The sequence below is a fragment of the Phycomyces blakesleeanus genome, assembly GCF_001638985.1.
Source record: "Phycomyces blakesleeanus NRRL 1555(-) unplaced genomic scaffold PHYBLscaffold_3, whole genome shotgun sequence".
Lineage (NCBI taxonomy): Eukaryota > Fungi > Mucoromycota > Mucoromycetes > Mucorales > Phycomycetaceae > Phycomyces > Phycomyces blakesleeanus.
Genome location: NW_017265136.1, coordinates 802,005 through 824,102, shown reverse-complemented (window position 1 = coordinate 824,102; position 22,098 = coordinate 802,005). Strand labels below are relative to the sequence as shown.

Genomic DNA, 22,098 nt, shown 5'->3' with positions numbered 1-22,098 from the left:
GAATCTTAGAAAACAAAGCAAGTGTATAAAATGAAAAATGAAAATGAGCAATATTCTTTAAAGTGTACGAATGAGCTTTAGAAGCATCTATAGACTTGTAAAACTTTAAGTTTAATCAATGGCATAACGTACTGTTACTTATTGTGGATTAAATTTCTATACTTGTTTGGCTCCTCGATATATTTTAGCTTGACCTTTTTTTTAGTCTTCATCTGTTTACCCTCTGATACAAACATTTGGCCCACCGTTTTTTAAAGCATATTTTGGTTTTTTTTTGTACATTTTTTATCAATTGAAAAATTATACCGTGTCGTTTATACACACATATCTTCAAGCACTCCATTAATGGGTGTGCTACTTTTTTTTACGCTTGTTATCAAGATATTTAAAGTTGTATTATGTACATTATTCAAAGTAGCATACAAAGCTTTTCTTAAAAAACTCTTACTTTTATAAAACTACCATAAGTATATCGACTGAATCCTATAGGATTTACCTAGTGCAATTGCCCTCTACGAAAAACAACGGATCATTGCATCAAAAATTGAGTAAAATTAGTCTGATACGTGAGCGCTTATCTATTTAATCGCCGCTTTGAAATACAGTAAAAGTGCTATATAATATTCAGGCCAATTTCTAAAACGCCCTTATAAAGCAATTTGGACGTCTAAGACTTATCGGAAATTGTAAATACCGGGAATTTGGAGGGGTAATCGATGACAAATTTAAAAAATACATATTCTGAAATTCAAATATTTTAAACCAAGAAAGACAGACTTGACAAATATAGGAATGGATAATTTGCCATAACTTAATAACCTCTCTACTGTTACTTATATACTTGACTGATATAATTTAGAGTAGCTTGAACTGATGATTTCTGCAATGTGAGCTCAGGATTCTAAGTAAAAATCTAAAGATTGTTGAACTCGCCTATTATATTCTTTCTTTCTCAGTCTCTCCGTAAGGAATTATAGCAGTCACGCCGTAAAAGACAAATCTGGGAAAAATGAAAGACTACCCCTCCCCCCTCCCCCCCAACCTCTCCGCATATATATAATTTTGAATACAAAAAAAAATAGATCTACAATGAGCGAAAAACCAGTAGAGCATCACGATGAAGACACAACTGCGTTCTTTAAAGAAGTTGATGATGACATTAACAAGGACTACATGACATGCAGTGCGTCTCAAGCGTTCGATTCTGTTTGGCAATGTTATAGTGAGTGACCTTTTGACAGCATTATAAGCCTTTAGCCTCATTCTTATCCTTCTTTTTTTATTTTTTCTTTAGCTCTTGGTTCGCAAGCTGTAAACTACTATCGATATGGCGAGAAGAAAGACTGCTCGGTCCGTTGGGACGATTTTAAATTTTGCATGTCAGCAAAGACTAAATCCAGTGAAGTAGCAGACGTAAGTTACAAAAGTTTTATGCTTTAACAGAAAGACAAAGAAAAAAGAAAAAGAGATAGAGGGAGTACGCTGAGGCTTCTATTTCGATCAACAGCGTATGCTTCGACAGAGAGCAAAGGAAAAAGAACGATTGAAAAGCCAGATGCGTAACTCAGAAGAAGTATGGGAAGCCTACAAGAAATCCCCGGCAGCATAAGCAGAAGAAATATATACAAGGCCTGTAAGAATATAATTATTAAGGATAAATCATTCTTTTCCTCTAAAAATTGAGATAAAAAGAAAGACAAAAGAAAATCCTCAAAATTTATCTTCTTTTTTTTTAAAGCAAAATCTCCCAAAAAAAACAATTATTAGAGATCTCCATAAATTGAAGCATTATAAATTTCTACGTATCAACTATTAAAGAAGTATATATTATTATCATTATTACTATTATCATATATATATATATATTTAAAGTTGAGGTTGATAGAAAAAGAGGAGAAGATTAAAGAAAGAACTAAGAATAAAGAGAAGAGGTCCGCAATTAAAGCTTTATCACGTGATCTTAAACGTCATGCACACCAAGGCGGCTTAGCAAAAAGATGGCGGACCACTCAAGGGAGTGGCAACGAGAGAACAGGACAGGGTTACAAGTGTCCAGATCCTTTAGCACGATGAAGTTGGTCAGGCAAGTTATGCAAGGCCTCCCAGAAAAAAAAGACAAAGGCACAATAAATTGGAAATGTCGCGTTATGAATCACATGATGACCATAGACCCAATCTAAAACCAAAGGAAGAAAAGCAAAAGAAAAAAAAATAACAAATTGACGAGCCACGTAAAAAAAAACAAGGGATTTATGATGAATTCGAATATGTTATCATTTTTCTTTCAATTTCTTTCGTTGGCGCGTCTCTTCCTATCAAATGAACCAAAAAAAAGAACAACATCAAAGCAATAAAAATAAAATACACGAATGTTAACCGTATACACATCTCTACAGATTTTTGATGAAATTGAACAATGAGACGGTGTCCGTCGAGTTGAAGAATGGTACAACCATTCAAGGCACGATCACTGGTAAGTTGGGCAATCATTATAGATTTGTTTGATGATAAATGGTTTGTGGTGCACAAATATTAACGGAGTTGTAGGTGTGGACATGAGCATGAACATCCATCTTAAGACTGTCAAGATGACAGTTAAGCACAAGGACCCTGCCAGCTTGGACTCATTGAGCATCCGTGGTAACAATGTTCGATGCGTCATTCTCCCCGATAGTTTGCCACTCGACACATTGTTGATTGATGACACTCCCAAATCAAAGGCAAAGAAGAAGGAGGGTATGTATTTTTGAGAAGTTGTGTTTTTTTATTCTTTTTATTATTTTCATTTTGTGCATATGCTTAATCGGATTATTATTATTATTATTATTATTATTATTTAATAGCACCCGCAGGTCGTGGACGCGGACGTGCTATGGTCCGTGGAAGAGGCAGAGGCAGAGGCAGAGGTGGTCGTTAAATATACACAAAAATAACAATGGAAACCAACAAACGAACGTACACAAATCACATTTATACATAAAAAAAAAGAGCAGCAAAAGAAATGAGCCCAAGGAATTTATTTTGATGTGGATATATATTTAAAAAAAGAAAAGAAACAATAAGAAAAGAGTATAACCACATTTATAGTCCTTATACTTTAGTTTATTGCCTGCAAAGGGCGATGCCATCTGTAACGATTTTTTAAAGAAAAAAAGAAGTATATGAGTATATTGTAAAAGGGGTGAAGACAAAAGAAAAAGAAGAAGTGATGCGAAAGTCTGTGGTTTGGGTATATATATATAAATTTAAGGGTCTCTTTACTTTTCCTCCTTGGATAAGAACCTTTAAAGAAATCCAATTAAAAAAAAGGAAGAAAGAGAAGGGAAAATGTGCAGATGATTAGTGGAAAAGGCATTTACATCGTTTTGGAATCGATCACAACAGTCTTGTTTTCCTTTATCGAGGTACGCACTGTATCCTGTTTTTCTATGTGTCTGCCTGCATAAAGCTAATTTATGAAGCATAATAGATATAAAAAAAAAAGAGGCGAATTTGAATTCAAAGTGGTGAAATTATGTTTGATGAATATGTATTATAAAAAAAAGAGGGGGTGGATATTGGCCATGGTAGGACACTTGCAGATTATGTAAGGAAAGGATAAAAAGAATAAGAAGCTGATGATGATGATAGTGATGATGATTATTATAAAAAAAAAAAAAGAAAGAAGAATTGAGAAAGGACTATGTGCAGAAAATAAACAACTTTGTACAAGGAAAACTATCGAGCTCTAGCCTGCTGAGATCGGTTGACTGCCTCGTCCAGTCGGGTCGAATGAAATGAAAGACTCTGGGTATGCTTTGGGGGATGATGGCCCTGAACTCTTTCGTGGCGACGAAGGGCATCTAAGCGCGTAAACTTCTTGCCACATTGTTCGCAGTGACGGTATGGTCTATCTTGTAGGTGTGTTGTCTGATGCCGGGTAAGATCATATGACCGCCTAAAAGCTTGATTACAAGTCCTTCCAGTTACAAGGTCGATGACTCGATCACACACAAATTGTCCCAAAGATGTGTTGGTAGACTGAACAGTTTGACGATCTGTATTTATTGGGAGGAGAGGGGCGAGGGAGACAGGAGAAGATACAGAAGTGGGTGGCGAGAGAGGATAGCGAGCAGGTGAAAGTGCAGGGTCATGCGAGCGAGAATGGTGAATTGGGGCTAACTGGAGGTCGAGTGGTTCTGAGACGCTGGTGATAAACGAGATTGCCGGGAGGACGATTGCAGGTGAAGGGTTTGGAGACATCCCACGTACGCAGGCATGTAGTGGCGGAGAGGGTGGGGAAAGGGAGGTGCGTCTAATGTCGAGGGGATGTATCATAGGAGATTTGTGCTCGATGAAGCTACTAGAATGGTGTGGTATTAGAGGGGATGATAGCTCGGGGAGCTTCCTTGACGGGGTTGACATGAGTCGCTGCTTTTTGTGGACTGGTTCGTCAAGCGAGATTCCAGAATCCTTGCGATCCAACAGGTGTTTTGATTCATAGGCGTTCTGTGGCATGCCTTGAACACTTTCTTCGTTGGTTGTTGATGTTGATTCTGATGCTGATGCTGATGCCGATGGTGTTGCTGCTGTTGTTGTTACTGTTGTTACTGTCGTTGTTGTTAAGGTTGAGATTTGTAAACGATTTTCTGTGGAGTCTGCAGTCCACCTGAGTACAGAAGGTTTGATTATGGACATTGTGTCAACAAGGGCATTCGAGGTGCGCTGTAATAGGTTTATGTCTTTATAAGAACAATGAGATTTTGAATTAAGCGAGAAAGAGAAAGAGGTGGTAATTACCTTTGGGGTGGTCTTTTGGTTCGGATAGCACAGGACTTGCTTTTCGGCACAGCATGATCTCGAGACGGTCGTGGTCTGATAATAGACTAAATGCATTCTGCAAGGTACAATCATCCGCCAAAAGCACGTTTTTGCCTTGGTCACGATGATTGTCGATCATGATAGCGTAGTCTTCAACAATCAAGTCCTACTGAGGCTGTCAATATATTTTGTATGCTGGTGTTACTGTTGGTTCTTACCTGCAGGAATTGTTGTATCTTTTGAATTAATTGGTACAGTTGTGGTGGCTGTTGTTGGGATACACTGAGTTGCAAGGGTGTACTGAAAGGTCTTTCTTTGATTTTAATCCTAGAATGCACAACAAGATGAGTCTCAAGATGACCTTACTCGGCTTTATCTTATAATTTACCGGAAGCGATAGTCTTTTGTGGCCATTTTGGGGACAGTCAGTGATATATACAATGCAAGGGGGATATGATACTGAAGAGGAAGCAGGGAAACAGGAAATGAATCCAATGATGGGAAAGCTGGTTACTTTATATATAGATCAAGAGACAGAACTTTGAAGGGGTGGCAAATCTGCTTATTACATTATTACATTATTACATTATTACACTATTACATTATTCCTTTATCTTATTTTACTTTACTTTACTTTACTTTACTTTACTTTATTTTATACCTTTCTATTTTCGGGGGAGATTTAGATATAGAAGGGGGTGGAGGAGAGGAGGAGGACGAGGGATATGGGAGAGAAGAGAGCAATAAAATAGACATACAGACAAGGGGGTTGAGGATATCTCTTTTCTCTCTTTCTTTCTCGTTCTACTACACAGTGGCTGTTGTGTGAAATATGAATGTTCGAGTTGGTTTGAATGCCTAGACTCCTTCTCGCTAGAGCGACAGAAACGTGTCATCCCCTACACCACACACACCGTCATTTACTCTTTTCAGCCCACAGTCCTCCTATTGTTCCCCGTAGATTGCCACATTCCATGCCCTCTTTCTTGCACTCGGATCTATCGAGTAAACCCTCATGCTTCATGCTTCATGCTTTATACTCTAGTCTTTAGACTCTTCCCTCCTCTTCCTTAGCCAGCGTGGGCCTTTGGGATTCTTCGTGGTCTAGCTGTCCTAGAATATTCAACAAGTATCCCGATCCAGTTGCTTTCTCGATGATGGCGACAGGCTAGACCTTCTCCCTTCCCCTGGCAACTAATATCTATATACATATATACATATATACATATATACATATATACATATATACTTATATGTATATATTTATATATGTATATCAATGTATCAATAGATAAAATAGATAAATAGTTATATATATATATATTATATTATTATTTTCTTTACATGCAGATATGGCACTCGAATCCCTCATTTTGCTGTAAAGATCGACAGTAGGATTTCAAAACGGCAGGGTTTCGTTCTTATTTTCATATAAGAGTATTTATATGTGTATCTTGTACAACCTTCATATTAAGATAAAGGGAAAATAATACAAGAGACAAATATAAGCAATACTTATTTATATAATGTGTATGAGAGTATTAAAAGGACAATATAGACAATAAGGTCCTGTTCCACGATCTTTCTACAGACGATCGCTTGTCTATCCCGCCCTTCCGCCCTTTCCTTTCCTATACCCCCCTCCCTCCTTCTATCTCTCTCTTTCTTTCTATCTTTATCTTAACCCCCCCTCTCTCTCCTCCCCTTGAAATGAAAATTCATTTTACCCTTTTGTCCCATCACCCCAAAATAAGCCTGCAGATTTAGCATATTTATTTTTCGTAAAAAGCTAGCCGTATTTTGCATAAATCACCAGACCTAATGTGTGTTTGTATTTGGTATTTTGGTATTTGAGTATTTGAGTATTTGAGTATTTGAGTATTTGGCTATTAATGTTCTTTTTTTTTTGTGTATATCTCTTTCTATGTGTATATGTGCGTACATAGACCAAGACAAAAAAGTAGGAAAATCCGGGATGACATTTGCCCTTCCAGGGTCCAGCTTTGGCAGTGTTATCAACTAGAAAGCAGTCTGGGCTACACGGTTTCTTTATTTGTTTCTACATCTTTACAGAAAATACGAATACAATAAAATAAATAAAAACCCGTTTGCCTGTGCACATAACCATGTATGGCACTTTGTTGCTATGATTCAAAATTAATTATAAAACTACATAATTTACCCTTATTGTGAAATTATTACTATTACTATTATTTAAACAAAAACAAAAAACAAAATAGTATGTGCTGTGTAGATGATCAATGCAGGTTAATAATAATAAGCAATACCCATACTGTATATATTATATATTATATTATTTCATTTTATTTCATTTTGTACATGCAGCATTGCCTTGTCAACTTATCTTTATTAAAGGTTTTCTTTCTTTCTTTCTTTCTTTCTTTCTTTCTCTTTTTCTCTTCTTTTTGTTTTGGCCTGCATATTCACATAGTCGTTGAGTTCTGAACATTCAAGGAAATATATACATATATATACACACACATATATATGTCTATTTCGTTCTAAAAGGTACACTGCAGCTCCATGACAAAAATAGCCACCAAGGGCTATTCTTGTTTAAAGACAAAAAAGAAAGAAAGGATAATGTGTGTGTGTGTGTATTTTAGCTCTCCTTAGCCAGAAAGCGGGAAACTTGTCACTAATTAATTTTTTTTTACGGATTTATACATATTGTTATTATTATTGTTATTATATGTATGTATGCATGTATGAATGTATGAATTAATATGAATGAATGTATGAATATATTGTTATTATTGTTATTATTATTATTATTGTTGTTGTTGTTGTTGCTACTACTATTATTATAATTACTATGGTTATTATTATTATCATTATCATTACTACCACTATTAACGGGGCGAGAAAAGGAAGACATATGAAGATATATAGAGAAAGAGAGAGAGAGAGAGAGAGAGAGAGAGAGAGAGAGATAGAAGGGGGCTAAGGAAGTAATCTAGAGTATAAGAAAATAACGAGAAGAAGAAATACTGCAGGACATATTTAATCGTCCATTATTTGTAGATGAATAGGGAAGCGTTTTCCTGTATCTAGAATTTTCACATGCTGAATTAGTCTCATATAGGTTAAATGTATCGCTTGCCAATAAAAACCAATAAGAAAACTTACATAGGCAACCATGTCTAATATCATCTGGAGAAGAAGCCCTAACTGTTTGGGAAACACGATAGGAGTCATCCTAATCGCAGAATAAGGGCATGTCAGTGAACAGCAGAACTTATGATAGCTATACAAAACTCACGTTAAGAAAAGGTGTGCTTTCTTTGACAAACTTTAGCTTTGATCGGTTCAGCTTCAATTTGATGTACTCATCAAACACAAGAATCTCAGGATCTTTGGAAGACTTTGCTAGTCTGTCGGTAATGAATTGATTGAACATTTGGGAATTGGCTAGATTGGACAGGAATATCTATAATGAACAGTGTATAAAATATTATTTCGTTGTTACCATCGTTGATTCTTTTTAGGATCTTCTCAAAACCACAACTTAAACCAAACCAAACCAAGACACATTAAACTAAACTAAACTAAACTAAACTAAACTAATCGATTCTCTTACCCGTGTGTCTTTATCGGATTGCTTTAAAAACTTGTCTTTTGAGAAGAAAAGAACCCCGTTCTTATCGACTGAATACTCTGCAAACGAGGCGGCGAACCCATTTCCGCCATGTTCCTGCACGCCATCTACAATTCCAGATCGATAGTTGCAGAGGAGTGAGGCGAACATACGCAAAAAGGAAGCTTGGATCTTGGCCTCATCAAAGCATGCCGGGAGGCAGGGGTGTAATATTTGACTGGTGCAGACAGCATGGGTAACCAAATGACAATCTAAAATAATTATATACAATTATATACATCTTTTTTATTCAACAACACTATCCCTCTTTCTGTAATAGACCTTCACCCTTCTCTCCCCTTAACCCCTTTAAAATTTATCTATATCTCTCTATTCATACATACTTTTATCTATTTATCTATATATCTTTATCTCTTCTTTATTAAAACAACAAATTCCAATGATATATAAATATAGTTTGTTTTCTTACCTTGACAATACATGAAAACAGGCTGACGTTGGAGAACTCCCATACCTTCTTCTCCTACCTGCTGTCCACATACACACCTGTGGCCATGGAAATTTGAAAGTTCATGATGTAGCATCTCAACCATCGTATGCCCTTCAATATGCTTAACGCGTCGCAAAACTTCATGGTTTTGTTGTTGTGTCCCATCCAAGTTACCAAAGGCCTCGAGTTCCTTTGGAACCAATAGATGTGGTGAAGCATAAGCAGACGGAGGTTCACTTGTTTCATGATGGGTTTGCTTATAAAGGGCAATGTATCAGATCATTAGAATTTATTATCATATTTTTCTCTCTTGTGATTCGAATTACCTGAAATACAGCGCGTGGTTTTGACATGAGTGCAGATAACCGTCTAATACCATTCCCCTTTTAATTTTTTTTTAAAAAAAAAACAAACACATGATTAAGATTGCAATATAAAGTGTGTGAATTAAGTATTGTATTTATATAACAAACCTCTTGTATACTCTCGGCATATTTTGTCTGGTTACTGTTAGAATTCTGGTTATTGTTTTTAGATTTGAATTGAGGAGGTCCCGACCGTCTGTTATCTTCCCCAGCCTCTTTCTGGGGGTTAGATACACCCTGTGTGGGTAAAGAAGATCTACTCGGAGACGGCGTGCTTCTTTGGGGTGCTAGCTGGGGTGAAGATACGACTGAGCTGTGAGGAGCCGGCGAAGACGTAGATGATTGGGTCGTGATGGCCAGTTTTGCAAAATTTGGGAATTGTGGAAGACTTGGGGCCGGCATATCGATACCAAGCGGGAGCGACGTTACAGAGTCATTGGAGCTACGGGTGCTGTTGTTGCTCGACCAGAACCCAGAAATTGGCTTAGAGTTGGTAGACGCAGGATGTGACATGAGAGAATAACCATCTGAGCTCTCAGAATCACGTCTCTGTGCAGGGCTCACAAATACATCCTGTGTTTTAGAGCGCCCACAATTGAGTAAGAGCCGACCGTTGGGAAATGTTTCAAGAACAGGTAGGGGGACGCCGTAAGGCACTTTGAACCTGGTGTGGAGAGGTGCATATTGTTCTAAAGATGACTGTAACTTTCGTCTAGCGCGTGTGGGGAGTGGCATTGGTGGTTGGGATTGGTGCATCGTGTTGGTGTCTAGATTGACAATGCAGACCTAAACGACCGGAATTTAATATCTCTTTTTCAATATTATCATTATTATTTAAAAAAGAATATTGGTATAAAGGCTGTTTATATCTATCTGGGGCTGCAGTACACTTACATCATCAGGTAAGTGCTCGTCCAATTCATCAATTTCGCCCTGATATCCTATAATGTAAGGTACAGGTGCCTAGCCATAATCACACTTTAATTGCTGTCTATTAAATAAAATAAAGCAAAAGTCATATATTCAGGCCATACTTACTTGGAGACATGTCAAAAGCTTTTCGGGAAGGACAGGTATAAATACGAACTGCCAGTAAAACGGAAACAGTAGATATCGAAACGACTCTGCTGCTAATGACAGCATGCCTGCACACTTTGACAAGAAGAGTACCTTTCCTTCAGATAAAAGCGTCTAGAATAATAATAAGGAATAATAATAATGAATATATATATACCAGGAAAACGTTCCGTATGTTTTTATTGATCTATTTTAATACAAAAGCTTACCTCTATAACCACAAGTATCAAATGAGGCGATAGAGCCCGAAATAGTGGAAATAATGAAAACTATGGAAGTTTAGACTATATTCATATTGTCTTTTGTCTTTCTTCTTCTTAAGTATATGGGAGCGGCTAAGTGGCTGTCTTACATTCTTCAGTACTGGGACCTGGTTGATCGCTGGACGAGAGAAGAAGAGAGATCGGTGATGAATTACCAATCGTGTTTCGAACCGACCGGGTGAAGGTAGAGGTACTTCCCTTATTAAGTTATAGATAGCACTAAATACACCCTCCCACAAAATAAAGAAACTCTCTTTAATAAAAACAGTTTCTTTTTTTTAAATATGCTCTAGACTTGGCCTCCCCCTCTTTATCTTGACATATATATACACACATATATCTGATCTGGGCTCATAATCTTCTATTATTCTCTAATTTTCATCTCTATTTCTTTCTTCTTCTTCTTCTTTTTACCTCTCAATATTGATTGCCGAATTCTCATGCTTATGGCCACGAACACCCACTACAGCATCTACAAGGATTCGGATCCAATCTCCCAAGAGATCCATCCATGGCATCCCTCCCAAGACACCTACACACTTTGGCACCCAGATGTGTTTTGCCTCACATATACCCATTCTGACCGGCACCAATAGTTCGCTGTAGAGTGCCAAATTCTCTTGGGAGGTCCGTACTTTCTCCTCAAGAATCTCTCGTTCTGCTTGAACTTCGGGCGTGGTTGTAAGTGTAGCAAGGGTAGCCAACATAGCTCCGTGCTCTTCTAATTGATGTTGTTCGTCGTTGATCTTTCCCTGAAGGTGCTGGGCGTATTCTATTGTACTTGCGGACTAACGGTGGTCATTTAATCATTAGTATCAGTATCAGTATCAATCACCAGTACACATACACATACACATACACACAAACCCAAGAGATCTGGTGTATGTATATAGATTTTCGATTAATTTACCATGTTGACTTGAATCCATTCCTGGATTGCTTTGTTCACAGGATCATATAGTTTTGGAGATAGCGGCTCATAAAACACAACGCATGTTCCATAAATCGACCTTCCATTCTCGTCTGTCATTGCCTTTTGATCGCCCAAACATATACACATATATACACACGCACATGAGCCTCGGGATAAAAATACCCCTCTTTATTTCCCATTAGTTTCACAAGCGTACTTACAAATGAATGAGTTTGCTCTGCCGGGGGATCTTTTCCATAGTGTAATGATATATCTTTGGGGAAACAAAACTAAAATTTTGTGGATCAGAATATATATATATATTGTATTGCTATGATTACAACAACAATTGCAGTAACATGCAGTAGTTTGCAGTAGCTTGCTGAAAAAGGAAAAAAGAAGAAGAAGAAGAAGAAAGAAAAAAAGACATTTTACCATTGCAACATATGCTGGAAATTGTTCGTTGACTGAATAATCTTGTTTTGGGTAACGAGATAGTACATTGGGTATATATTTGATCTCGAGCAAATTAGGTATTATCGGCTTAGATGTTTCCGTCGGTTTTGGTACCGGTTCTTGCTCTGGTGATGATATGGCATTTTGATGAAGAGAAACAGATCTTGGTCGAGTTGAACCAGTATCACCTAATCATGTTATTTATTTTTATATATAAAGACAAATAATTAATAAAAAGAAAAAAGAATAATAGAAAGAGAAGGGGTACACCTACATCTAACACTTGTAGTTTATTATCATCATATTTTACCTTTTGTATTTGCCTCTGATATACTACGCCATGTTTTTGAGTAACGCAAAGATCGCTGTCTAGCCGACTGACGCCGTACACCTGAACTGTGGCGTGATACTATGGGGGCAGTTTCGCTTCTGTGGGTAGCTCCCTTTTTGACTGCAATCACATCACGGGCAGAGTCTCTGTCTTTGCCGAATGTGTCAATGACTGACTGGACATGGTCCAGTACGTCATAAAATGAATCATTGGGATCATTATACTCTAATGGAGAGCTCATCCCACGCGGTCGAACATGTGCTTGGGGTGGAGGGGAGCTGGAAAGAAAGGCAGGGTTTGTGTCTGTAGCAGCAGCCTGCTTCTGCTGATCGTAATAAACATCATCGGCTCCTGTAGGCTCACCCTTTTTGGCATCCTCGTAAGTTGATATAAGCTTGTCGTCGTGAAGTCCGGCAACAAAAAAGTAGTCCGCAAGACGTGTTACTGGGACCAAACTGGCAGCCATAATGAAATATATGTATGTATATATGTATATATGTATGTATATATATATATATATATATTTATATATAATATATATATACTAAATTAAATTAAATTAAATTACCAGAAAGAAAGATAATAATAAGAGTAAGAATAATATTAATATTAATTATAATAATAAAAGAACAAGAAGAGTCTGTAGTCGAACTTGTAGCAATGCTTAGATCATAATTTCCTGGTCTTTATGAATCACGTGCGTTTATGCGCTTATTCTTGAAGAAGGGAGAAAATGTATATATGTATATAAAGAGAAGAGGGAACATGACGTTTTGAATTGGGTGCAAAGTCTACAAAGCGAGTCAAAGTCTCGGGGAGGTTACACTTGTTTGCAGGTTTTCAACCCAGCTAATGTGTGTGAAATTGAACTTTGACAACAGCGAACTTGTGTACAAATCACAAAATATTGGATGTACTCCAGAATGTGACAATAAATACTTGTTCACCTAGAGAATTCTTTATTGGATCCCAAAAGCAATATATATGTTTTTTTCTTACAAGAATGAACAAAGTCAACCAGTATTAATGACATAATCGCTCTTACTCTTTGAATTTCTTTTGTTTTTCTTTTTGTTTTTTTTTTGGAGTGGATCTGTGGAATAATTACATAAAGGGCTGTGCTTGTAGTTCTTCAAATGGTATGGAAGCTACAAATAAAATGCTCAAAATTTAATAGAAAGATTAAAGAATCAAAAATCCATAATGACCATACTATCATTAATGAATCTGACTATCCTTTTTTTGTTTCTCTCTCTCTCTTTTGGAAATGATTCCAAATATACAAAGTGTAAAGATCATATTGTGTATAAATCTTAATATAAATTTACCCCTTTATTCCAAAATGCAATATATGGAAGGTCCTACTTTGTGTTAGTGTCAGAATAATATATATATATATATTTAATTTATTGAATCAGAGTCTCAATGACCCCCATATTTTGATTCTAAAGCAAATAAGCCTAAAATCTCGAATCTCATTGGCTCCTCATACAGAGTACAATTCATTTAATTCTTAGCCGTGACTTTTAATGAATGAGCTTACTTTCCAAGAAAGGAAGAACAAAAAGAAAAAGAAAAGAAAAGAAAAAAAAAGATAAACTAATGGCGACCGATAATATGGAGACAAAACCTCGTCTCAGGGTAGCATTCTTACATCCTGACTTGGGCATAGGTAAATAATGCTGACTTTACTCGGAATCAATAAACTCATTCTACAATAATACCAAAACAAAAACAGGTGGTGCCGAAAGACTAGTAGTTGATGCAGCCACAGGAATCCAGTCAAAGGGTCATCACACAGTTATTTATACTAGTCATCATGACCCCAAACACTGCTTTGAGGAAACGCGTGATGGTAAATTTCAAAATTCTACAACATTCAACTCAATAATATGAATTTATAGGTACTCTTCGTGTGTCTGTTCACGGCAATAGTTTACCCCGGAGTATATTTGGCCGTTTCTATATAGTGTGCGCCATATTACGCCAATTGGTCCTGACATTATATATCTTACTCTGGGAGAAGGATTCTTATGATGTTATGGTGGTAGATCAATTGAGTGCTTGTCTCCCACTTTTGACCTGGTTTAGTAGTGCAAAAGTAAGCTTAATTGGAATTTTAATATCAAAAATCACATATCTCTATACAATATATATACATATATGGATATTATTTATTAAAAGATAAAGTTTTTTTTTTCCTTTATAGATCATGTTCTATTGTCATTTCCCTGACAAGTTACTTACAAGCCGAGAATCTACACTTAAACAGCTGTACCGAGTTCCTTTGGATAAGCTTGAGGAGTGGACGACAGGTTAAGCAAAAAAAAAATAAGCTAATAAAACAGAAGCCCAAATAGCAAAGAATATAGCGTTGCTGTAGAAATACTCACCTTTAAGAGGATATATATTTTTTGTAGGCATGGCAGACACAGTAGTTGTAAACAGTGGATTTACAGCTGGCATCTTTAGACGATCTTTCCCCTCGATATTCAAAACACCCCGTATACTCTACCCTCCTATCAACACCCAGGCGTATGATCGTGCTGTAGATACCAGTGATCCTTCGGTCCAGCTACTGGAAACGTAATGCTATATTCCTTTCTTTTTAAAGAAATATAATAATCAAGAAAACCATTTGAATATCTTTATCAAACTTAACATTTTTCTCTTCTTCTTCTTACTAACAGAAACCACAAAATCATCCTATCTATTAATCGATTTGAACGCAAGAAAAATGTTGAACTTGCCCTTCGTGCCTTTGCTGCTCTGAAAACAGATAGCCTCATCGATCCAACTACATTTGGAACATATCGTTTGGTCTTAGCAGGTAAAGCATGTTTCCCTTTATACTTTAACAAATAAATACTTATATGTATTTATTTATTTATTTATTTATTTACGTTAATGTTATTTGTGATGGTGGGAATATTAATACTAATAATAATGATCATAATAATTTAGGTGGGTATGATCGTCGTGTGGCCGAGAACGTAGAATATTTGGAAAGTCTCAATGATCTTGCAACACAATTCGGCCTAAAGACATTTGTTATCCACCCTTCTTCTGATCAAAAGCCTCCAGAAGATGCTCAGGTGGTATTTGTGTGTTCTTTTAATGATGCCCAGCGAACCTATTTACTGGCCAATGCCTTGATGTTGCTTTATACGCCTTCAAATGAGCATTTTGGAATCACACCTGTTGAAGGCATGTATTGTTCTGTGCCTGTCATTGCCTGTAATAATGGAGGTCCCCTGGAATCTGTCAAGGATACCCTGACAGGTCTCTTGATTCCTCCCACACCAGAACTGTGGGCCAATGGAATTAGGGACCTGATAACAGAAAAGTATGATGTCAAGGCCATGGGAGAGGCTGGCCGTCGACATGTCTTGGACACATTTTCCCTCGAGGCCTTTGCAGATCAGCTCGAAGACATTCTCGAAGAACTGGTGACTGGAGGTCGAGTAACCCATCATCGCTATGATAATGTGGAATATGGAGTCCGAGTGTTTGTAGCAGCATTATTGGTTTACATCTGGTACAGCATGTTTTAGAAAATGTTTATAGAATAATAAATAATAAAAATAAATAAATAATAAAATAAAATAAAAAGAGGGAGGGGTATTTAAAGAACTAAGCTATAACGGTAGGATATATTAAAGAACAATAAGAAAAATTGTAATAAAGAAGGTCGAGATAAATTCAGGCAAGATATAATAACGATAATATGGTAACATAGTAACAAGCTATCATTGTTACTACTATTCTTGTTTTACTTCCGGATAACCTTGGGAGAATCACGCTGGTAATAAAATGCATCGATATCTGCCTGCATTTCCTTGACACGCTCACTTTGTGCCTCGAGTTCCTTGTGTAGGCGATCTCTCTCACTTAATAGCTGCTGCTCCCATGCACGGAATCGTGATTCTTCTCCCTTTACTTGTTCAGTAAATCGCTTACGAAGAGCGTCTTCTTCTTCCTTGAATTTGGCATTCTCATTAGGTTGAGAGCTACAGATTAATCATAACAAAAAAATATAGAGATAGTACAATTATTAGTTGAGATGAAAAATAAAATATTATAAAGTATTTACCGAGAGTCACCAAAATTTCTGGTCTCCATCTGAGACTGACGGTAGTTTTCATAGTGGGTTTCCTCTGTTGTGGTGATCAGGTCCAGCATGTGGGTACGGATCAAGAGACTACGAAGCTTTCTAAAATCACAATGCTCGTCATTCTCCACCTCAGCTACACCCCAAGAGTATTCACGGCCCTTGACCTTGCGGCCGTCAGGTGTAAGGATATCCTGAGTGGATCCAATGACAGCAAATGGAAGTGCGGCCATAATATTGGCATTGCGTTGTGTAGTGGATTCATCATCACTCTCAATAGGACAAGAGTATACTTTAATATTCTGTGCATAAATCACATCTCGAATCTATGCGGGAATTTTTTTTTTGAATTTTAGTACATGTTTAGTTGAAAATTGAGTGGTTATTTTTTCTCCTTTCCTCCTAATTTTCCCCTTAATTTATAACATTATGTACATATGCTTATTATTTTCTTTGCCTTGCTTTGCTTTGCTTTGCTTTGCTTTTTGTTTTTTGTTTTTTGTTTTTTTTAGGGTACAGAAAATGCAGGGGAGGTTACAAATGCTTACATTTTGTTTAAATTTTGCAAGATCAGAAGGTGTCAAGGTATCTGCCTTTGCAATAACCGGAATCAAATTCACACGCGATCCCAGTTTCTTCATACATTCAACGTCCAAGGGCAATAATCTACATTCACACACACACAGAGAGAGAAATAAATATTCTATAAATTTGGTAAAGAATGCTATAAAATAAAATTGAAATCTGTAGACATACGTGTGCCCGGTTGGTTTGATAAAGTAGAGACAGACATGTACGCGCATATCAATGGCCCCTTTACGGCACGGCTGTTGTTCTTGTCGCATGTACTTCTCGTGTTGGTCGTCCAAAAAGTCGACAATCGGGATCCAGCCGTGGCGATTGTTCACATAGTCTCCAAATCCCGGTGTGTCGATAATAGTCAATTTGACCTTGAACATTTTCTCTTCAATTTCTATAGACCACCATTCATTTTAAAAGCAATAAATTATTAGATGCTTTAGATATACATATTAATTCTCAAATACTTGCCTGCTTTTGTGATTTGGATTTGGACAGTCTTGGGAGGAGTCTTGCTAAACCGTCTTCGGGTGACATTCTTGGGTTCCTTGATTGTGGATGTAAAAAGCGTATTGACAAAAGTTGTCTTGCCAACGCCAGACTCACCTAGAGGGGTCAATTGTGTATGTGATTAGGGAACCAAAAAAAAAGGATAGTGATTACAAAAGGAGAAAGAAAAAGAGAAAGGGGATATAATGGAATAAAAGAGTGTTCTTACCACAGACCATGACAGTGAAGTTTGCGCCGTTCTTGGCCACAATTTTATGGCGTTGATTGGGCAAATTGGCAATACCGGTTCCTGCAGATGTTATGGGAGAAGGTGCCGCAGATACGACTTCATAAGGCGAGGAAGTACTGGTCATCATTTTTTATGTGCTATTATTATTTTACAAATGGTGAAGAATGATTTAAATATATAAAATAAAAAATAAAAAAGAAGTAGGTTGAAAGAGATTTAAAGAGATTGAAAGAGAGAAAGAGAAAAGAGGAGAGCAGGGTGGAGGGGAATCATATACCAAATAAGCCTATATTTCTTTTTTTTCTCTTTTTTTTTCTTTTTTCTTTGTCCCTGAGCTCACCGATATTGGGACACATTCAAACACCAAGAAACAGATAGTAAATTATCCCTTATTTTTTCTTTCTTTGACAAATGCTTATGATGGTAAGAGTACTTATTGTGCGGATGCCTCTTACTTGCACAATTGCTGTTGCTTATCCCTCAATATTCCACCCCCTCATTTCACCCGCCTCCCAGTTCTGATCACGTCTATTTTGTTCTTACTTGAATGTAATGGTTACTACTTTAAAAACAAAAGAAGACAAAAAAGCAGGTGTTTGCATTTTTATCAATAGGGTTTTGTTTTTTTTTACTTATGTAAAAGTCTGCGCACGGCCTGCATTGTAAAGAACAAAAATAGAGATATATTTGACAAGAAAAAGGTGGGCATATTGGTTTATGATAAGAAGCAAGAGGACTATTTATCCTCATTCTTCACCACCCAGAAATAATGGACGAGTATTGACTATCACACGAAAGAGAGAGAGAGAGATAGGGAGGAAAGTCATCTAATTGAGAGAGCATTAAAATATTATGCAATGGATATTACTACTGGGATTGTTTGTTGATGATGGTATGGTAGTTTTCAGAGTTGCGCTTCAGGATATCAAGTACAGGACCAAGCAGGCGCGTGAATGCTTTTTTACCAAGGGTAGCGCATTTCAAACGTGAGTTTGCTACTACGGTCACAGCACGCGGACTGTCGTTCAAAAGAGCGAGTTCTAAAATCGATCAATTGATTGATTGATTAACATAATAGAAATATTAGTTTTTCTTTCTCTCTTTCTCTTTCCCTTTTTCTCTTTGATTTCTTTCGTTCACGTATTTGTGACGGTTGCCAGTAAAAGAAAGAAAATAATTGGCCTAGACTATGTGGATACGCACCTCCAAAGAAACACCCTCTTCCATAACGATTGACTTCACGTGTGTTTCCTTGTGAGTCTGTTTTGTAGAATACTGCTTCACCTGTCTCGATGAGATAAAATTGATCGCCCACATCACCCTGAACAACAACCTGTTGACCTTCCTCAAAGTACACTGACTCTAGCGCATCAGCAATCTTGTAGCGCTCATAAGATTCGAGCGACTTGAGCAAGTCAATTTCTTCGAGGAAGGTTTCGTACATGCGTCTCTTTCTCGATGTGTTTTCCATCAAAATGGTTCTAAAGGTGACTCGGTCTAATGCCCAGAGTACGACATCCGAAGTTGCGATAATCGTCGCAGCTCTGGGTGCATTGTACATCAAGGCAAGCTCACCGAAACTTCCGCCTGCCTCGTAATTTGTCACCTTTACTGGCTCAGCGTCTCCCTTTGCGATGTAACAATCCAGAGTTCCCTGTTCTACCACATAAAAGTAGTCTCCCACTGCACCCTGTTCAATCACGTGCTCCTTGGATGGCAAGCGTTTCTCGGCCATGGCATCCACTACGTCCTGGTATTGTTCCTCATCGAGATTGCGGAATAGGAAATTGTTTTCAACACTTTCGCGAATTCTGGCACACTGCTCAGGACTTTTTGGAATCACCGTCTTGACAAAATCGCGTCCCTGAGTAGGTGCCATTGACTCGGCACTGACGGAAGTGCGACGGTCACGGCCATAAGAGGGAGGCATCATAGGAATAAGTTCACCCGAGAATTCATCACGCTCTTCATCATCAGAATCATCAAGAGTCTCAAAATCATTATCTTTGTCATCATCATTATCAGAAATCTGACCAGGGAATTCCTGATGTTGACCGGAAAGAGGATGAAGTTCATTGGCTACAAAAGAAAAAAAAAAGATAGATTAACTACTGTTTTATATATATATATATATATATTGAAGTTACTTTTGTTTGTTTGTTTTTTTGTTTTTGTTTTTGTTTTTTACCTTCAAAGCCACGAGGAAGTCGCTGTCGTAAAGAAGCACGTTGTTCTTGGAGTCTTTGGTTAAAGAAGTTTGCACAATATTGGAGAACATCAAGAGGCTGGTCACGGCAGTATTCGGTGTGAAGTTCTGTCAGAATTTGTGTGTATTCATCTGTTTGTGAAGGGAACTCGTCCACTTGGGAAAAAGAGAAAGCGGGATCCATAAAAAGTTGTAAAGGACAAGCAGGGAATAAAGATAAGGTGGGAAGGGCGGAAGAACAAAGGGGCGGGTTTCTATAGTGTTTTTCTTGGCTGGAGAGGAAATCAATGCGCAACTGTTGTTCACACACGTTTAGAGATCCGCCCTAGTTCTTGCGTCTTGCGTCATTCATTTGTTAAAAAAAAAGTATTGTAGTCCGGCTGATGGATATTGTCAGTTACAGAATATTAATAATAATAATAATAATATCAAATTGTCAAAAGACGCAAGAAGATTTGATTTTATTGGTAAAGGCAAAAAGGCCAAAGACCAAAGACAAAACCCACATTGTCGGTCAAATACTTGAAGTGGATAAAACACAGTAAGAGGAAAGAGATGCTCACAAGTTTAATTTATTTAGTTTGATCCATAGAATCATAAAGTGTTGTGGTTCTCGTAACATTTCAGTTGATTTGTTTTTGGTTAAAGTGAGTATATGTTTATCCAATGAAAAGCTTGGATCTGTGAATTTCTGTAAAACGACCTTTCATTGGGATCATAAGTTCTTTCGCTACAGTTATTGAGAAGATTTGTCCGTTTGATCTTCAAAATAAAAAATACATTTTTCTAGGGAATTTCATTATGAATCTGTTTAAGATTTTATTTTATTTTATTTCGTCTGCGTCTAAATACTTGGCCAATAATAATCAATATAGAAAATAGTAATTAACCTTTCCTCATGTTAGGCTAATTTAGTGTACACATATTCTCTAACATATATATATATATATTCAAAGACTTTATATAAATTTGAACCTATCAATAGATCTATGTAAATAAGAGGAACATTCCTAGAATAATTGATAGAAAAAGTTATTATTTTAAAAATATTAAAAAATAATGCAAAAAAAAGGATCAAAATATTTGAAATTACAATAATTCTCTTTCGTGTTTTAACTATATTCAAGTTCAAATTAAATAATAAAAAAGAAGTAAAGAGATTCAACAAAAGCTATTAAAACACTGTAAATACGCGTTGAACTAATCCAAAATGTACATTAATATCATAGTTTATTCAATTTATATTCATGTCTCTCAAAGAGGTCCATGTTCATAGCTCAGTACATAAGCATAAATAAAAAGGAACCAATGTGAAAAAAGAAAATGAGGTTATAAAGGGTCCCGTATAAAACGCGTATACCTGAACCAGGAGTGTTTATACAATTTTTAGTCACTTACAAAAAAGTATGGAGAGTTTCTGTGTCAAGTATCTTTCACTTCTGAAGGATCTAGGCTTTGTGATATTGAGAATTGCTTATTGACCACATTAATTCTTTGCCTTTACTTGTAAAGCATTCTAAACGCACTCGATTTAGTATTAAGAAAAAGTTATCTATAAGGCAAAACAATGAAGGGTATGGACAGAAGAAATAAATAAATATACATATTTGAAAGCGACACCGCTTTAGTTTTGAAGGGTAAAATAAATTTTGAATATAAAAACAATAAAATAAATATGTAGCCGAAAGTCAAAGCTGCAAAACCCCAAGTATATGTATTTTTGATATTATCATTTGAATATTCTTAAACTACGTTACTAAATATGCAGCTTATCCTATGTAACAAAATAACATATCAAGACATTTCATTCTTCCAGCATTTAAAACGAACACAATAGATTTCTCTCATAAAGACGTGTAATAACATGTATTGAAATTTTGTTTTTATTAAAATGATAAAAAGTTCTATCTTAAAGTCATAAATGAGCAGCATGAAGAGATTCAATCTAAAAAACTGTTACAAATAATTAGTTTCAATTATTACTTTCATCCCATTTGTAACAATATAAAGTAGTAATAAGAATTGGGAAAAGTGGTAAAGTATTTTTTTTTTCTTTTTCAGTTGATAGAAGTTTTGCTTTCATAGAATATCAAAATGAGCTGGGTTTAGTAGCAATATATGGTTGATCATCATGGTAAAAGAAAAAAAT

At 36.5% G+C, this 22,098-nt stretch overlaps 8 protein-coding genes across 8 annotated transcripts; 4 read left to right on the top strand and 4 right to left on the bottom strand.

Moving 5' to 3' along the window:
- Positions 1-1,089: 1,089 nt before the first annotated feature.
- Positions 1,090-1,841, top strand: PHYBLDRAFT_179543 (hypothetical protein; the record flags this gene model as incomplete). Its single annotated transcript, XM_018438163.1, has 3 exons — positions 1,090-1,222; positions 1,295-1,413; positions 1,508-1,841. 3 exons carry the CDS (start codon positions 1,090-1,092, stop codon positions 1,607-1,609), a joined length of 354 nt encoding a protein of 117 aa, XP_018296427.1. The 3' UTR covers positions 1,610-1,841.
- A 547-nt stretch (positions 1,842-2,388) lies between these two features.
- Positions 2,389-2,750, top strand: PHYBLDRAFT_24382 (hypothetical protein; the record flags this gene model as incomplete). The annotated part of the gene is made up of 2 exons (XM_018439840.1): positions 2,389-2,473; positions 2,548-2,750. Coding segments are annotated over 2 exons (288 nt in total), but the record flags the coding sequence as incomplete, so codon positions are not given.
- Positions 2,751-3,717: 967 nt separating this feature from the next.
- On the bottom strand, positions 3,718-5,214 carry PHYBLDRAFT_69670 (C2H2-type zinc finger transcription factor; the record flags this gene model as incomplete). Its single annotated transcript, XM_018442142.1, has 4 exons — positions 3,718-4,721; positions 4,780-4,966; positions 5,019-5,127; positions 5,189-5,214. The coding sequence occupies 4 exons, from the start codon at positions 5,212-5,214 to the stop codon at positions 3,718-3,720; spliced, it is 1,326 nt and encodes a 441-aa protein (XP_018296425.1).
- A 440-nt stretch (positions 5,215-5,654) lies between these two features.
- Positions 5,655-5,972, top strand: PHYBLDRAFT_140479 (hypothetical protein; the record flags this gene model as incomplete). The annotated part of the gene is made up of 2 exons (XM_018430408.1): positions 5,655-5,805; positions 5,875-5,972. The coding sequence occupies 2 exons, from the start codon at positions 5,655-5,657 to the stop codon at positions 5,970-5,972; spliced, it is 249 nt and encodes an 82-aa protein (XP_018296424.1).
- Positions 5,973-7,824: 1,852 nt separating this feature from the next.
- Positions 7,825-12,780, bottom strand: PHYBLDRAFT_140478 (hypothetical protein; the record flags this gene model as incomplete). Its single annotated transcript, XM_018430407.1, has 16 exons — positions 7,825-7,871; positions 7,951-8,020; positions 8,084-8,251; positions 8,402-8,670; positions 8,889-9,165; positions 9,236-9,292; positions 9,383-10,060; positions 10,169-10,237; positions 10,313-10,465; positions 10,561-10,620; positions 10,704-10,812; positions 11,029-11,402; positions 11,525-11,647; positions 11,749-11,817; positions 11,963-12,171; positions 12,294-12,780. 16 exons carry the CDS (start codon positions 12,778-12,780, stop codon positions 7,825-7,827), a joined length of 3,219 nt encoding a protein of 1,072 aa, XP_018296423.1.
- A 1,151-nt stretch (positions 12,781-13,931) lies between these two features.
- Positions 13,932-16,012, top strand: PHYBLDRAFT_130666 (glycosyltransferase family 4 protein; the record flags this gene model as incomplete). The annotated part of the gene is made up of 7 exons (XM_018429380.1): positions 13,932-13,986; positions 14,053-14,169; positions 14,219-14,415; positions 14,524-14,629; positions 14,735-14,900; positions 15,005-15,144; positions 15,279-16,012. The coding sequence occupies 7 exons, from the start codon at positions 13,932-13,934 to the stop codon at positions 15,866-15,868; spliced, it is 1,371 nt and encodes a 456-aa protein (XP_018296422.1). The 3' UTR covers positions 15,869-16,012.
- Positions 16,013-16,086: 74 nt separating this feature from the next.
- PHYBLDRAFT_154374 (hypothetical protein) lies at positions 16,087-17,867 on the bottom strand (the record flags this gene model as incomplete). The annotated part of the gene is made up of 6 exons (XM_018433320.1): positions 16,087-16,324; positions 16,408-16,751; positions 16,974-17,091; positions 17,182-17,398; positions 17,476-17,610; positions 17,723-17,867. The coding sequence occupies 6 exons, from the start codon at positions 17,865-17,867 to the stop codon at positions 16,087-16,089; spliced, it is 1,197 nt and encodes a 398-aa protein (XP_018296421.1).
- Positions 17,868-18,405: 538 nt separating this feature from the next.
- On the bottom strand, positions 18,406-20,210 carry PkaR3 (protein kinase A regulatory subunit). The gene is made up of 3 exons (XM_018440156.1): positions 19,932-20,210; positions 18,947-19,822; positions 18,406-18,783 (listed from the first exon to the last, which is right to left on the bottom strand). The coding sequence occupies exons 1-3, from the start codon at positions 20,131-20,133 to the stop codon at positions 18,611-18,613; spliced, it is 1,251 nt and encodes a 416-aa protein (XP_018296420.1). The 5' UTR covers positions 20,134-20,210; the 3' UTR covers positions 18,406-18,610.
- Positions 20,211-22,098: the final 1,888 nt, after the last annotated feature.

Bases quoted from the DNA above. Each gene is read 5' to 3' on its own strand.
- PkaR3 (XM_018440156.1), bottom strand. From the start codon at position 20,133: ATGGATCCCGCTTTCTCTTTTTCCCAAGTGGACGAGTTCCCTTCACAA. The intron at 19,823-19,931 runs GTAAAAAACAAA...TTTCTTTTGTAG, and splicing joins ACTTCCTCGTGGCTTTGAAG to CCAATGAACTTCATCCTCTT. The intron at 18,784-18,946 runs GTGCGTATCCAC...GATCGATTTTAG, and splicing joins AAGAGGGTGTTTCTTTGGAG to AACTCGCTCTTTTGAACGAC.